Here is a 14,045-nt window from a genome sequence, read left to right on the forward strand (position 1 = left end):
GCAAAGTGCAACTGTGAAGTTCTGTTTTTCAGTGATTAGAGAATAAGGATGGGCTTTTAAGGAATAAAGAATAATCAAGAATAAAGAATAAGGAAGTGTGCTTATTCAAGAAGAGAGTCTATTTTAAGCACCTGGCACAAACCAGGAGGCACAGAGCTAGAAACCATTTCCCTCTGCAGTGACCTCCTTATCCATCCTGAATTTTTAAGAAAGGTCTGGAATTTCTGGTAGGAAAAGAAATACAGACCTTAGAAGCTTTCTTGGACTTACCATTCTCAGGTTACACTTCTGGCAATGACAGCTGTGATTCTAATGGAAGGTCAAGTAAAGAATTCCATGAATAATGTAGATTTCTAACTTTCTAAAATGTTTTGTCCCTCACTTCCTAGCAATAGAGAATTGATTCTCCTCGAATTTAGACAGAGAATGAATGAAGGATCAAACATTTCATTCCCTCAGTCATAAATCAAAACATTTTTAGAGATGAGAGGGAGCATTTAATCTACCCTCCACATTTTACAGATATGAAAATGAGGCTGAAATAGTTAAATGACTTATCCAAGGTCATAGAGCAGGCTAATTATGGAACCCAGAAACAAAGCCAGTTTATTCTGAGCCCCAGCCTAAGACAGCCAGGTGAAAATATCCTGCTCATTTTTTCCTCTTAGTCCAACTCTCTTTAATCCATGGCACAAAATGCCTAAATAACACTCTCCTACAAAAGCTTTTCTATCAGAATGTCTTCTTATATCCAATGGGACAGACAGAACACTCCCTGCCACATAAAACTGGCTAACTAGAAATGTCGTGGTTGACTTCATTACAATTTAATTTGGGATATGTCTGGCAGTAACTATTTCTAAAAGGTTTCCTTGCCACCCCAATTTCCTAATTCTTCCTCGTTCATAAGAGCTAAAATTTCAACATCCTGGACTTTTCCTCTATCCAACTGGAGCCGACGAGAGAGAGAGAGAGAGAGAGAGAGAGAGAGAGAGAGAGAGAGAGAATCAAGAGGTAGGAGACACTCAATCTAACAAGTAATTGTTTTCATTTCTTGGTTCGGGTATTTCGATTCATCCATTTCAGTAACTAAGAAGTGTACATAAATAATATCCTTCCTGGACATCCTGATACTGGCACAAACCAAACAACTTCGCTTTCTAAAGTAGAAAGTTAGCTTCACAGTGCGAACACGATGGAAAGGCTACAGAAAGAACACCAAGAGCAACAAAGACGGTGAGGAGCTGTCCCCCCGCCACCACTCACCATTCATTTTTTCTGATCAGTCTCAACCATCCTTGGAAACCCACACTGAGATGTACCCAAAGTCAGAGAATTGGAGAGCTCACTTAATCTTAAACTGGGAAATGACTTGTGATACCAGTGTAAGACTCCAGGAATGTAGCAGCAACTGGAAATAACCAGGACTGAAGTTAAAGACATATACTGACTAGATTTATACTCAGTTAAAGCTAAACATCCTCTTCTGGGTTCATACTGTGTAGTCCTTTAACCTCAGTTATTTGTGAATATTCCTCCTAGAAAAGCTTTTCTTCTTTGTATTCCATTACCCAATATTTCCCTACATCTTTTCCTCCATCTCTGTCTGGGCCTGTTTCTATATCTGACTCCTCTTTTTTTCCTACTCCCTGGATTTCCTAAGATTCTATGCCCAGACCATTTCCCCTCTCCGTTACTCCCTTACCAAACTCCCATATATGTGCCTCTCATCCTGATCATTTTTCACGAGTTGTAAGCTCACATTCCCTAGTCCTCTATACCTTTTGCACCTGGATCCTCAGGTATCCTGGGCACCTCAAACTCAACATGTCCTAATGGTCTAAACTAATTCATCTCCCTGCCTTCCATGGCATTAACATTCTCCTCATCATTCCTGGGGGACCTAGAAATCTGTCACAATTGGCTCTTCCCTCCTTTCCCTTCAACATTACATCCAATCCAATACCACACTTCTTAACTGAATCACCACAGTTCCATTCACTGCTTTCCATTCCTGCTGCTGCTACCCTAATGTTCCTCTTGTTTTCACTCTCCTGGTCGTGATGATAACAGCTGTCTAACTAGTCTGACCATGTGTCACTCTAATCTTGTGCTACCAAGAAGAATGGATTGGTCCCCCTAAGCTGCAACCCCAACCATATCGCTTCTCTTTCTCATTTAATAGAACTTCATTTGAGGGGAAATACGTATACACAAATTCCTTAGCCAGGCATGTCTTAAAAACCAAGTTGAAGTACCCTTGTGAGTAGCCAAAACTAATGAAAGTGCTAAAGCAGAAGAACGCTTAAAGGTTGCAATTTCCTACTCCATTTGCGACATCTCAGTAGTGCTTCTAAAACTTTACTGTGCATACAAATCACCTGGAGGGCTTGTTAAAACACAGATCCCTGGGCAAGCTCCCAGAGATTCTGACTCAGTGGGTCTGGAGTAGGAGGATATGCATTTCTCAAAAGCGAATGCTGCCAGTATTGCTTTGAGTAGCTCTGATATAGATTATATTTCATTCATCTTAATATGTTTGTAGCAGCCATGCATTGTTCTTCTCCCTACTCCAATGCTGTTCTATCACTTATTCTCTGCCCCAAGGCCATGTGCTTCAGAGATGGCACCAGGCCCAGATTTTAAAACCTTCCCAGTGACTGGTTTAAGCATGAAACATAATACATATGATTCTGGCCAGTGAGCCACAAAGGACTGTGGAGAAAGGTGTTCCTCAATGAAAAAAAAAGAGAAGAAATGGTGCCTTTTCCATCCTTGGACATAATGTGTCCGTCCTTCATCTCTTGTTTCTTCTTCCATTTAGGGACCTTGAATGAAGCTGACCAAGAATGAGATAGATATGCTTAAAGAGAGCAGAGCAGAAGGGAGGAAAGACTGACGTAATCTTTGTACTGAATTAACCAACCCTGGAACAGCCTACTTCAAGATTCATGTGATATAAGTCCCTCATTTTTTAAGCCAACTGAGTTGGTCTTTTCCTGCTCCATGAAATTAAAAGCATCTTAACTATTATAAGATTGTTCCAAAACATCTCAAGTGTCATCCAACACTTTTAGAAAAGAAGAGGCAGAAAGGAGGAGAAAAAATGAGAAGTTAATAGCCCAGTGTGAATTCCAAAATCATGAGAGTCGTCCCAAACTCCAGGAAACCTGATCCGTCAGCCCCCAGAGGCTCCAACTGTGATTTGAGTGCCGAGCTTCTGCTATTTGGGGAGTGGTATTCCTAGTGTTCTAGGAATGGTCTAGGTGGTCGTTTCTGGACATTCAAAGAGGCCTTCCTTTCTATCACAACTCTTATGTTAAGGTTTTAACCACTCCTGCTTCTGTACTATATCAAACACCTCCCAAACTCGATTTCTTTGCTTACGTGCCTGTCTATAATACTTTAAGGGTACAAGCCATATTACATTATTCAATTTTTACTCCCCAACGCCTACCTCAGCACCTGGCGCAGTGCAGGCATCTATAATGTATAAATAAACTGGAGATTATGACTTAAATTCTCATATTAGTGGCTTGAACAGTCACTAATATATAATTTGTCAGAGTTCAGTTTAAATGTCATCTCCTAGAAATCTTTCTAAACTAAGCAAGTTTGCCCATTTATAAATAACATGTTGACATGGTAGATCCTTGTACCATACCACTCCTGTATAACATCATACTTTAAAAAATTTACTCAACATCTATTTCACCCAACAGATTATAATCTCTGTAAGAATAAATCATGTCAATTTTGTTCATTGCTGGATTCCCAACTCAGAGCTTGAGACATATTGAATACTCAAATGGTCTGAACTAATTCATCTCCCTGTGCTTATTAAGTCAGTAAGGAAGAGCCTATTGTGCTGGGTATAGATAAAGAAGGTGGACTCCAGTCTTCTGGAGGTAGTGCCTGATAAGGCCAAACGCAAAGCGTTTGAGAGCCATGGTTTGTGATCATGGGGAAGGAAAGCGGGGCTAAGAAAAGTATGGGCTGTATCCTGTGTACATGCGGTCCCTAAGGCTTCTCAAGCAGAGGCTGATTTATCAGTCAAGTATCAGGGACATGGTCAAAGAAATTCCAAACTGGTAGGCAATCTAGACAAAATAACCTCTAAATTTCCTTTCAATTTGTATTAACTTATATAAATGTGAGCATGTTTTCACTAACTTTAGAGATTAAACAAATTTGAGCATTATATTTAGATTTAGGAAAAATATGGAAAATTATACTCATCATTGAATCATATAAAATCAATTAGTTGATTTTATATGATCAATTTTATACACTTTTAGTATTAAAGTCAATGTTGATCGTTTTATATTGTAAATTATAGTGTAACTATTTACATTTACGTAGATTTTTAAATGACTCAACTTTACATACATATGAATGCTTAATAAATGCATTTTGATAACAAAAAATAAAAAGGCATCAGGCTTTTGAGAACTGTTCCAATACTCCAGTACTGAATATACAGAGCCACCTACTAATTTTTGCTAATCATGCACTGCTTACTTTACAAAAATTTTAACTGTTAGAATTTATACATAAACAAGATTTCTCATTAATAATTAAGAATAACCCTGCTCTCATACAATAGAGTAGCTCTTAAAATTAAAATAACAACAGAATATATCACTTCTGGAAAATAGAACATTCTGTTCTGACAGAAGAGACGTGTCAACTAGTTAAGTAACCACACCTTTGCATTAAGTTTAATAGATGATAAATAAGGAAGAAGGCATGCCAAGGGGTGTATCACATTCATTTGTTGAGAGGAAGGAAAAGGGATACAAAATAAAATCACCATCAAGGACCAAAAAATTTGGCAGGCCCGCCCTATAATTTGATATATGTGCACTTAAATAAAACTTTGAAGCTCGGAAAGGCTTTAAGGTCACTGAGTCCAATTCCCTTATCTTGGAGATAAAACGGGCAGAGAGATGCTGACTAAGGAAGGACACAGTGGCAGTCTGAAGTGGAATCTAAACCCTGCTGCCTAGTGCCCTGCTTCTCCTTCCGGGAGGACGGTCTCCCCTTTCTTGGTTATAGTGCATCTTACAAGGTTTATCACCTCCAGGTGTGTGCCATCAAATCTGAATGGAAACCGGCAAAAACCCAACTGTGTCTATTATGTAGGGTTAAAACTACATATCAGAATAAGCATGCTCTTGTGCTCTTCAACTTTTACTTCTATATAGTTTATTTTCTGGGCAATGAAAAAATCGAAGAAAGCTTTTATGCCTCTATAAATATTTTATTATCCAAGCTAAGCATTTTACCATTGGCATAAATGAACCCAAAACAGTACATAGAACTGTGTTATTCTGTTTTCCTGAACTCTTTGGAAGTTTTAAAATTGTAGGCAGGGATATAACATAAAGGAAACATCACATCAGCCTTTGCCAGGGCTGCAACCAGAGGAAAATACAAACTCCAATCACCTTGTCTGCAGGTCTCTATCGCTAAGGAGCAAGTGGAGCTATTGTTAAAGGGAGTGTCCCCTATAATAACACTGTTTACAAGTTGGTGACTAATAGTTAAAAAGTGGATTAAGCATAATATGACTATTTCATACACATGAATACAATGAATAGTATTTAAGATATAAGTTAAATCACAGAGAAACAGGGAACTCAATTTACATACAAAAAATTAAAACAAATATTTAGAAGTGTTTTGGAAAATGAAACATTTTGTTGTTTATGTAAGTTAATTGAGACAACATAGCCAATTTCTTGATGTTTCTCAAAAACAATCCTTAATTATCAAAATGGTTTGGGGGCACAATCAATTTCATTTGGCAATGACTAAGAAAAATAAACAATCGGACTTTTGGCAGAGGCAGAATTTGAGCCCTAGACAATTACTCTGCAACAAACTAAAGGAGATGCCTGCATCACCAATCAAGAAAACTAGGAAACAGCCTTCAAATGAAATATTATCCCCTTTCTCCCACATAAGCCCAACCAAAAAACACAAAGTTTAGTTTCTTTCAATAGCTTAGCAAGCCAACTTTCAAAGAGTAAGTCAGGAACAGAAAGATGCATGCCTGGTAGTATAATTTCAAAGATCTAGACATATGGTTTCAACTACCAGTCATCATGCCTGAATAACTTATTAAATTACTCAAGACCAAGATATCCACAATTCAAACACTAGTATACCAAGTTTAAATATATTTTAGAAAAGAAACTGTAGGCTGTGTCAAAAGAACACCAGTCCTTAGAAAAACTCCAGCTTCTAATAAGATCCTAAGCAATCAAAAGATGGTTAAGTGACACATTATTTCATTCACTAAATCCCAAACCCTCAGAGACTCTCCCCCACAATTTTATTCTAATATTCCTATAATATTCTCCACTGGCATAAATTCTGGCTATTAAGAGGGATAGCATTATAGAAAGTTAGCATAGTCAACTCTTAATTATTTATTTTTTACAGATAATCCAGAGTTAGTTTGACTTTCGAATATTTGTTTATATTAACTTTTCAATAATGGATATATCTGACTTTCTGGGCACTTTCACAAAAAGTACCAAATACAGCTTGGTGGAAACTGGAAAATGATAGTATATTATTCTTTTACCTAGAACATTTTCAGTATTAGGCCAACAAATGTTACTCACACAAAATTAAGTATCCTATTATTTTAATTAAAGTTACTACAATTGTCTATGAAAAAAATAACAGAGAGAATGGTCTCAGAGACAATGGTCTCTGTGAAGCCATATTATAAGAAAACACCTACTGTACAAAAATTAATACCTTAGAGTATTTCCTTTTAAAATTATTTTTCATTTTATCTTCAGAATATTAAAATGGCACTACTGAGAAGTGTACCAGCTAGTATTTCTTATTTCTCTAATGTTCCTCATCAATTTCTTTTTTCCTCAGTTGGCTTTCACAAATGAAAATCATCCATCTTACTAGAAGATCCAGTTATCAAGAACAAGGCAATTTAATCATAGAGATTACAAGGTTCACATTGGAAAACAAAGTTTTCATCAGCTCAACTATTTGAGTTTCTTTTCATTTTCCATTTGTAACGGTGACTCTGAATTTAGCTAATCCCTCTCTCTCTAGGCAACATAATGAATCCTAAACCACATCTTTAAAAAATGAGGAGCATGCGTTAGTCATTGCTTTGCCACCTTTAGTTCTGCCTCAAATCAATGCCACAATCCCCCTGGGCTAAAAGCATCCTAGTCATCTAAATAAATCAGCAACAGGCTAAATTTGGTCTAGGATTTGAGAAAAACCAGGCCAAGGTCCGACCAGGCCCAGAATGCTTCTCATCCCTCTATTCATCTGAGGCCCCTCTAGTTATAATTAGCTCAGCTAATCCTTCCTGGCTAGTTGCCATCTACCAAACAGGAATCACCAAAAAAAGTCTTAAAAAGAGAATTCTAACAAATGGGAAGGTTGACAGGCCTCAAATATTTTTTAAGTGAACACACGTACTCAAATGGCTTCCCCTGAAATGTAAGAAAGTACTTCAATTTAAGAACATTAAGAGACTTTTTTAATTTAATTTAGACAGATAATGGCCTATTAAAAACAGCTTTTTTAAAAAAAGTTCCTCTAATATTATAGTATAAGCACATAACATGGCCTTAGCTGGTTAGATGACAACAGACCCTGAACCATTTATAAGTTTCAAATCTTGTAGGGCGATTACCCCACAGCTCTTAGGACTTTTAAAAAGCAAAGTCCATAATGACACCAAATGACAAACCTGGCAGAAAAATCACAGCTGCTAATTAACCCTAGCACTTCCAACTGTGATAAGGAGCCACTTCTCACTCAGCTAGTACTCAACATTTATTTAGAATAATTGGGGGCCCTGTAACAACCACTGGAGGGGAGAAAACTAGCAAATGGAGAATATCACAGGCAAGTAGAAAGTGACCTGAGGGCAGAATACACCAAACCATGGAATTATGCCCTAGATGAACTAAAAAGTTTTCCTATGAAAAAGAATCTTAAGTGTCTGAGGAACACAGATTTGGGAGATACCCAAAGAAAGTTGAACCTTCTTTTAGCCAAAGAATATATACTGAGAACTATCCTGCCTATTGACATTAAGTATTTTTATTAATTGAACAGTTCTACCTCACAACTTATGGTCAAAGCACTTGAAAATGGAGATGCCCAGCTTCCGTATAAAGCATATTGCCTAGATTTGGGGGAAGAGATTCAAGCTAAGTGTAGCAACCCCAAATTCCACTATTCAAAAACATGTGTATGCAAAACACAGTTATCTTCTGAATTTCAAGTCTCCCACCATAAGGGATTCATTAGAAATCCCAATACAGTGCAGTGCATATTTGTAAGCACTCAAAAAATTTTTTGTTGACTGGACTGAAACGAAAACTATCACCAACTATGTATTTACATCACTGTTCAAACTTCCCCTCTCTACCCCCACCCCTTTTTTTAAAACAAAAAAACAAAAAACATATCAGCTCCCAAGTGCTGGGGGCCTGAACACCAAACCTGAAATAAGAAAATAGAGAGCTGTCATCCTGCCTTGTTTCTGTTTATTTCTGTTGATGACATGTGATTATCCTTATGGTGGCAATGCTATCTGAAAGGCCACTGTCATTTTAAGAAACAAAAGTAAAAATTACCTGCCATCTAATATGTGACTAGTACATTCACATAATTCATCTCATTTCAACTTCTCAGTAACCCTGTGGCATAAGTATTAATACTCAATGTTTATGTAGGTAGAAACTGAGGTTCAGAAACGATATGTGTCTAAGGTTACCTGTTAGTAACAGGGTTCAAACCTAAGTCCATAATGTGTTGAGACTTAAGATGATGTAAGTGTTGAGAAAGATAAGGGGTTCTTTCTCAACACTTACATCATCTTAAGGGGTGTTATTTTAAAACTACAACAAAAAATGTACACTAACCTACAAAAAAAATACAAGGAAAGTGCTGACTTTCTCATTTGTCATCCACAACAAATTCTTTTACAGCATCAACCACTTCAAGACACTGAATTTCCCCCAGGAATGTAATATTATCTTTGTCCCCAGGGAACTGACAGTCTAGTTGGAGAAACAAGCCATGTAGATAAAAAGTTTTAATATAAGAGGCAAAAAGTATTGGAAAGGACAAAGGTTTTAGATACATCTACACATGTATGAATTTCAGTGCTTACTAGCTATATTTTGGACAAGATACTTAAATTTCCTCTTTTGTAAGGTCATGATAAAAATCTACTACCTTGCAGGGCTCTTAGAAAGCTTAAATGAGACGAGGTATGAAAACAGTTAGCGGCCTAATATTTGTTCAGTCTTTCCCCTATGAAATGGTATGACCTAAGTGTCAATGAGTGAAAATATCAGTAAGTGCTACAGCAAAGATGAAACAATCTGATCTGCTACAAAAAAAATTCAAAAACAAAAATCTTAATCCTTACACTTGAAAACTGATCTGTAGCGACAGCTGAGACGTAGGCCAATTAGGTTTATTATTTGTAGCAGCAACAGAGTTAATTAAACATATAAGGGGTTTACACTTGAAGTACAAAATTTAAACAATGATAAACAGGAGCACAATCATGTTAATTTGGGGGGATGTCATCTTTTTGTGCAAAACTGCCAATTTAAAAGGAAAACTACCATTTAAAGCAAAAGTGGATGGCAACTAAACTCAAAGCTGGACTGAGTCATGGAAAAGTAGTCTGAATAAATCTGTAGTTTAGTTAGTAGTAATTAATGTACCTATGACAATTTCCTGGTTTTAACAAATGCGCAACTTTCCTATAAATTCAAAAGTATTCCAAGATAAAAAGCTTATTTTTTAAAAAGTGGACGACAATGGAAAGGAATGACCACATTCACAACAACTCTTAGGCACTTGATTTAGAATCTCCTGAAGACAGTAAGCCATTAATAGCAAAGGCTGTGAAATCAGTCAATGCGCACCTCTGTAAACTATTCTAAAGCATAACTATAAGCCACATCTGGAATTTAACTAATATTCTTAGTTAGCTTTTAAACAGAAGTGACTTGTCCACTTTTATCTAGCATATTCTTGCAAAACATTGGGTTTCTGATAATTAAATTTTGTAGCTGCTGTTACAAAACCAGCAAATTTCTTGCTATTTTTGACTAAGACATTTATTTCATCAGAACATAAGATGTATCTCATCACATATAAGGTATAACATGAATTTGAAAGTCTAATGACAAGTGACATTTCTGAGCTTAGAGTTAAAAAAGGCAGGCGTAAGAGTCCCCGTCTGTTTCCGTAAGGCAGGCAGTCAAATTCTTAATCTATTGCACAAAAGTCCAAAAAGAGTTAATAAAGTGATGTAAAATTTACTAGGCATTTTTATTCCCAGGGTCAAATGAGGGCCATTACTGACAATTTTAAATACATCTACATTTATTGAGAGTCACATTAAGTGGTTGTGAACTTTACTTGCTGTGTTCAGCAAGATGGCTAAAGCTTTCACACTCCCTAACCCCTTCTATTAAGAATTTACAGGGCAATTTTCAAATTTCAAAGAAACCTTAATAATCTTTGCAGGTTTCAAAGAAGGAAAAAAATAAATACAGCAATGCAGCAAAGTCATTTCTCCTGCTGAAATGACCTCCAGCTTTTAGGAGCTACTCCTGGTTTCGCAATAAATGAATCTGAGACTCAAACCACGTACACACAAACGGAGTAGGAGTTGAGAACACTAAAGCTCTTCCCCCAACTGTCCTGGCAAAACCCACCTGCCTTCCCTCAGCCTGTCCGCACGGACACAGTTACCTTGAATTCGACCAGAAAAAGAGAACAGGGATTATTAATCAGCAACCAAAATCCTGTTTTATCATCATTTTCAGCCACTATCCCGGAGAGCCAGAGTGCTACTAACCTGATTTTAGGGAGGCATAACTAAACCCAGCAGAGGACAAAAGTATAATCTATACGTATCTGAAATGCCACCCAGCAACTTAAATGTCAATTTAACCAAAAGGGTTTCGCAAATAGTATCCCAAATGAACATTTCCACTTCCAAATTACCCATCAACCCTCCACAGTGCTAGTACCCAAATTCGACTTGAAGCAACCCGGGAGATAAGAAGAAGCATGTCTTACCTTGTACAAATCTCGACATTTTAGTGATTTATTAAAATACTCTGGCTTATGTATATATTAATTTCTACAGAAGTCACGCTATCAGGCAGTGACTTCCTCCTCTGCTTTAACAACCGACGTGTTCTTTCTCTTCTTCCTAAGTTTAGCCACTTAAGGGAATATTTATTCTGAGCGATTAAAACTGCCACACACACAAAAAAAGAAAACCTCCACTTCCAAAAGCAGAAAGTTGGTGCGACTGAGTCTGCTTGTAACTCTTGCCTACACTGCGTTCCTGACACAGGAGAGGGCCAGCTGGAGACTCCCGGAAAAGGTAAAAATCACACGAACTTAAATTTCATCAATGAAAGAGGCGGATCTACAGAGGCTATTTCACCGCCCCCCCGGTCCCCACGCCCTCCGGGGCTGGACCACAGCAGGCAATGGAGGGCCGCACCCCCTGCTCTCCTCAAGGCCGTCCACCCTCCGGCCAGTTACCCGGAAAAACGGTCAACAGTGGCCCCCGCCCAAGCAGGGATCGGGGAGGAGGGTGAGGCGGGCAAGGGGTAGCAATGCAACCATTTTTACCAGCCCATAAATATCTAGGGACTAGGAGGTGCTAAGAATTCGCCGCGCGGGCGGGCCGGGCCTCCAGCTCCCCGCCTTCCCGTTGCCAGCGGCGGAAACTCTGCCGCTGCATTTTCACCAGAGGGAGGGGCCGAAGGGTACATCGCCCCTCCCCCGCAGTGGACACTTAAGGGGCCTCCCGCCGGGGGAGAACGCGTGTGCCGCCCCGAGTTCGACAGACTGGAACCCGAGGAGGCCCCGATCCTCCTAAGCACACATTATAGTCCCTCCTGCCCTGCGATCTTCCAAACCCCAAATTCGGCCTCCAGGGCAACACAACAGATCCAGGAGAAGGGCTCTACACATCTCAGAAAGGGAAACACACCCACCTAGGGGGTGGTGGGAAGCCCGTCCCCGCCCCTCCCTAAACAGCCACCGAGACCCACCTTCCTCCTCTTCCTTTAGCAGCTGGGAAATTGGGGCGTTTATGGCGCCCCAGGAAGAAAGCTCGCAGGCTGAGAGAATGTCACCCCAGAGGCACCCTTCTCTCTCCTTCTCTCACCTGATACATGCACACCTTGAACCCCTCGCTAGCAGTCGCAGCCCAGCTGCTGACCCCCTCAGCCCACCCGGCTGCCGGCTCCAGACAACCAAAGACCCCACTTTCTCCTAAACAGTTCCCCTCCCCCTCCATTTGGAGCAGCCCCCCTTAATGCGGAAATGTTCCTGCTGCGCAGACGGACAGGAGCAGCCGCCAGTCGGGAGCCGAGGCGGACGCAGGGCCTGGCCAATGAGACGCGCGGAAGTGGCAGGGGGCGGGGAGCCTGCGAGGAAGCCCAGAGGGCTAGGCGCGGAGCCAAACGCGGGAATCCCGCGCGTGGGAGCCGCATTTGAGGCGACGCGGCAGGGATGTTTCACCAGTAAAACACCCAACTTTCTACAGATACTTTAGCAAGGGAGAGCGCCTGAAGCATGAGTGGTTATTTTGCACTCTGTAAAAATCTTCCCGCTTACCAGATGTTGAAGATAGATACCTGCCCGGCGGATAGAGCCGGAGCTCCCCACAACTGCCTTGAGAGAACCCAGGCCTTTCTCAGTAGACACAAACTGTACTCACCACGTGAGGTCTGAAGAGGGTGAAGATGCGTTCAAGGATTAAGCAGTGGGATGTGTGGGGCCCACTAACTGGAGGAGGGATTTTGGGCGTGCGAGACAGTGCCAAGTGAAGGCTCTCCCACCACAACCACCACCTCCGGTTCCTGTTCTGTAGAGATTCCTGTTGTGATAGGCGTTTACTGTTGTGATCAAAGTGGAAATGGCTTAAGTTGCCCTTCAAGAGATGCTTACCTTTTAATAGATTCTTGAAGTCCTCAAGGAAAGAGGATGTTAAAAGAGAACGTTGACAGTGGCATGGGGACTTCGAGAGGGCCAGCCTAGCACTCGCCAAAAATCACAGTTGTTGCCAACCGCGCCCCCCAGCCCCGTAAGTCTCAGCGTGTCTGTCAATGGATGTTATGTCAGATTTTACACCTCATGACTCAACCAGCCTGCATCAGGACACATGAATTGTCAGCACTCTCTTAGGTGCCTTCAATAAACCAAGGAATTCTAGAAGAGTTTGGACAACACTAATCAACCAAGGTAAAGTGAGATTTTTAAAAATGACTCATTCTCTAAACTTTAATATTTTTAGTGCCACATGTTCGTATGGAAATGCTATTAGACAAGTAACAGAAAAGACCAGTGATTCGTTTGTCGTACTAGAGAATGACCAACCTTGGTACTATATTTCTTATGTGAAATCCAAAAAGATTACACCCCAAAACCTCTCAGCTATAAAATAATTTTCCCAAATAAGCCAAAAAAGTATCAAAAATCCAAATGTCTACATGTTAATAATGGCATTTGGACACTGAATATCTGAATCAGAATCTCCACATCCTTTATGTACAGTAGATAAATTGTTCCAGCTCTAAATAAGCAGTATTTATCAATCGGCATTAACACCAAAATAAAGTACCACTAAAAGATTTGGGCTCGGTAGGATTGCCTGCAATAGATAAAGTTAAAGGGCAATAAAGAGTCTTTGATTATACAAGGTTTATTGCAAGAAGGATGATGAGTTATTTCCTACCTTTGCAGATTAAGGGAGAGGAAGTGAGTCTTAATTGCAACAAGAGCATTTGGTAATACCTAAGAATGACATCTTGATTTTATGAGTGATTAAATATTGAGATGGTGTACCAAAGGATGTTGAACATTTGCTGCTTCAAGAAATCTCCAAAAAGTAAATACCTGTCTTCAATAATTAACTTTGTAACCACCCAGAGGCTGGCTGTAGAGAAGTAATGCTCTACAAGCTATATTCCCACATATTATTTCTAAGT

The 14,045-nt window shown here is 39.6% G+C and overlaps 1 protein-coding gene across 3 annotated transcripts in view; it reads right to left on the minus strand.

Annotated features, from left to right (window-relative positions):
* UGP2 (UDP-glucose pyrophosphorylase 2) overlaps window positions 1-12,323 on the minus strand; it is a 43,764-nt gene extending 31,441 nt beyond the window's left edge. The window contains exon 1 of one of the 3 annotated variants that reach the window (XM_033125342.1): window positions 12,221-12,323. Coding sequence is in view for 1 of the 3 variants with exons in the window: in XM_033125340.1 (XP_032981231.1) it covers window positions 11,113-11,131 (19 nt within the window). In the remaining 2 variants the exon portion in view is untranslated. Of the gene's footprint in view, window positions 1-11,112; window positions 11,505-12,104 lie in introns of those variants that run through there. The other 2 variants (XM_033125341.1, XM_033125340.1) reach the window with 2 other exon arrangements.
* Window positions 12,324-14,045: the final 1,722 nt, after the last annotated feature.

This window comes from Rhinolophus ferrumequinum, chromosome 13, assembly GCF_004115265.2.
Source record: "Rhinolophus ferrumequinum isolate MPI-CBG mRhiFer1 chromosome 13, mRhiFer1_v1.p, whole genome shotgun sequence".
Lineage (NCBI taxonomy): Eukaryota > Metazoa > Chordata > Mammalia > Chiroptera > Rhinolophidae > Rhinolophus > Rhinolophus ferrumequinum.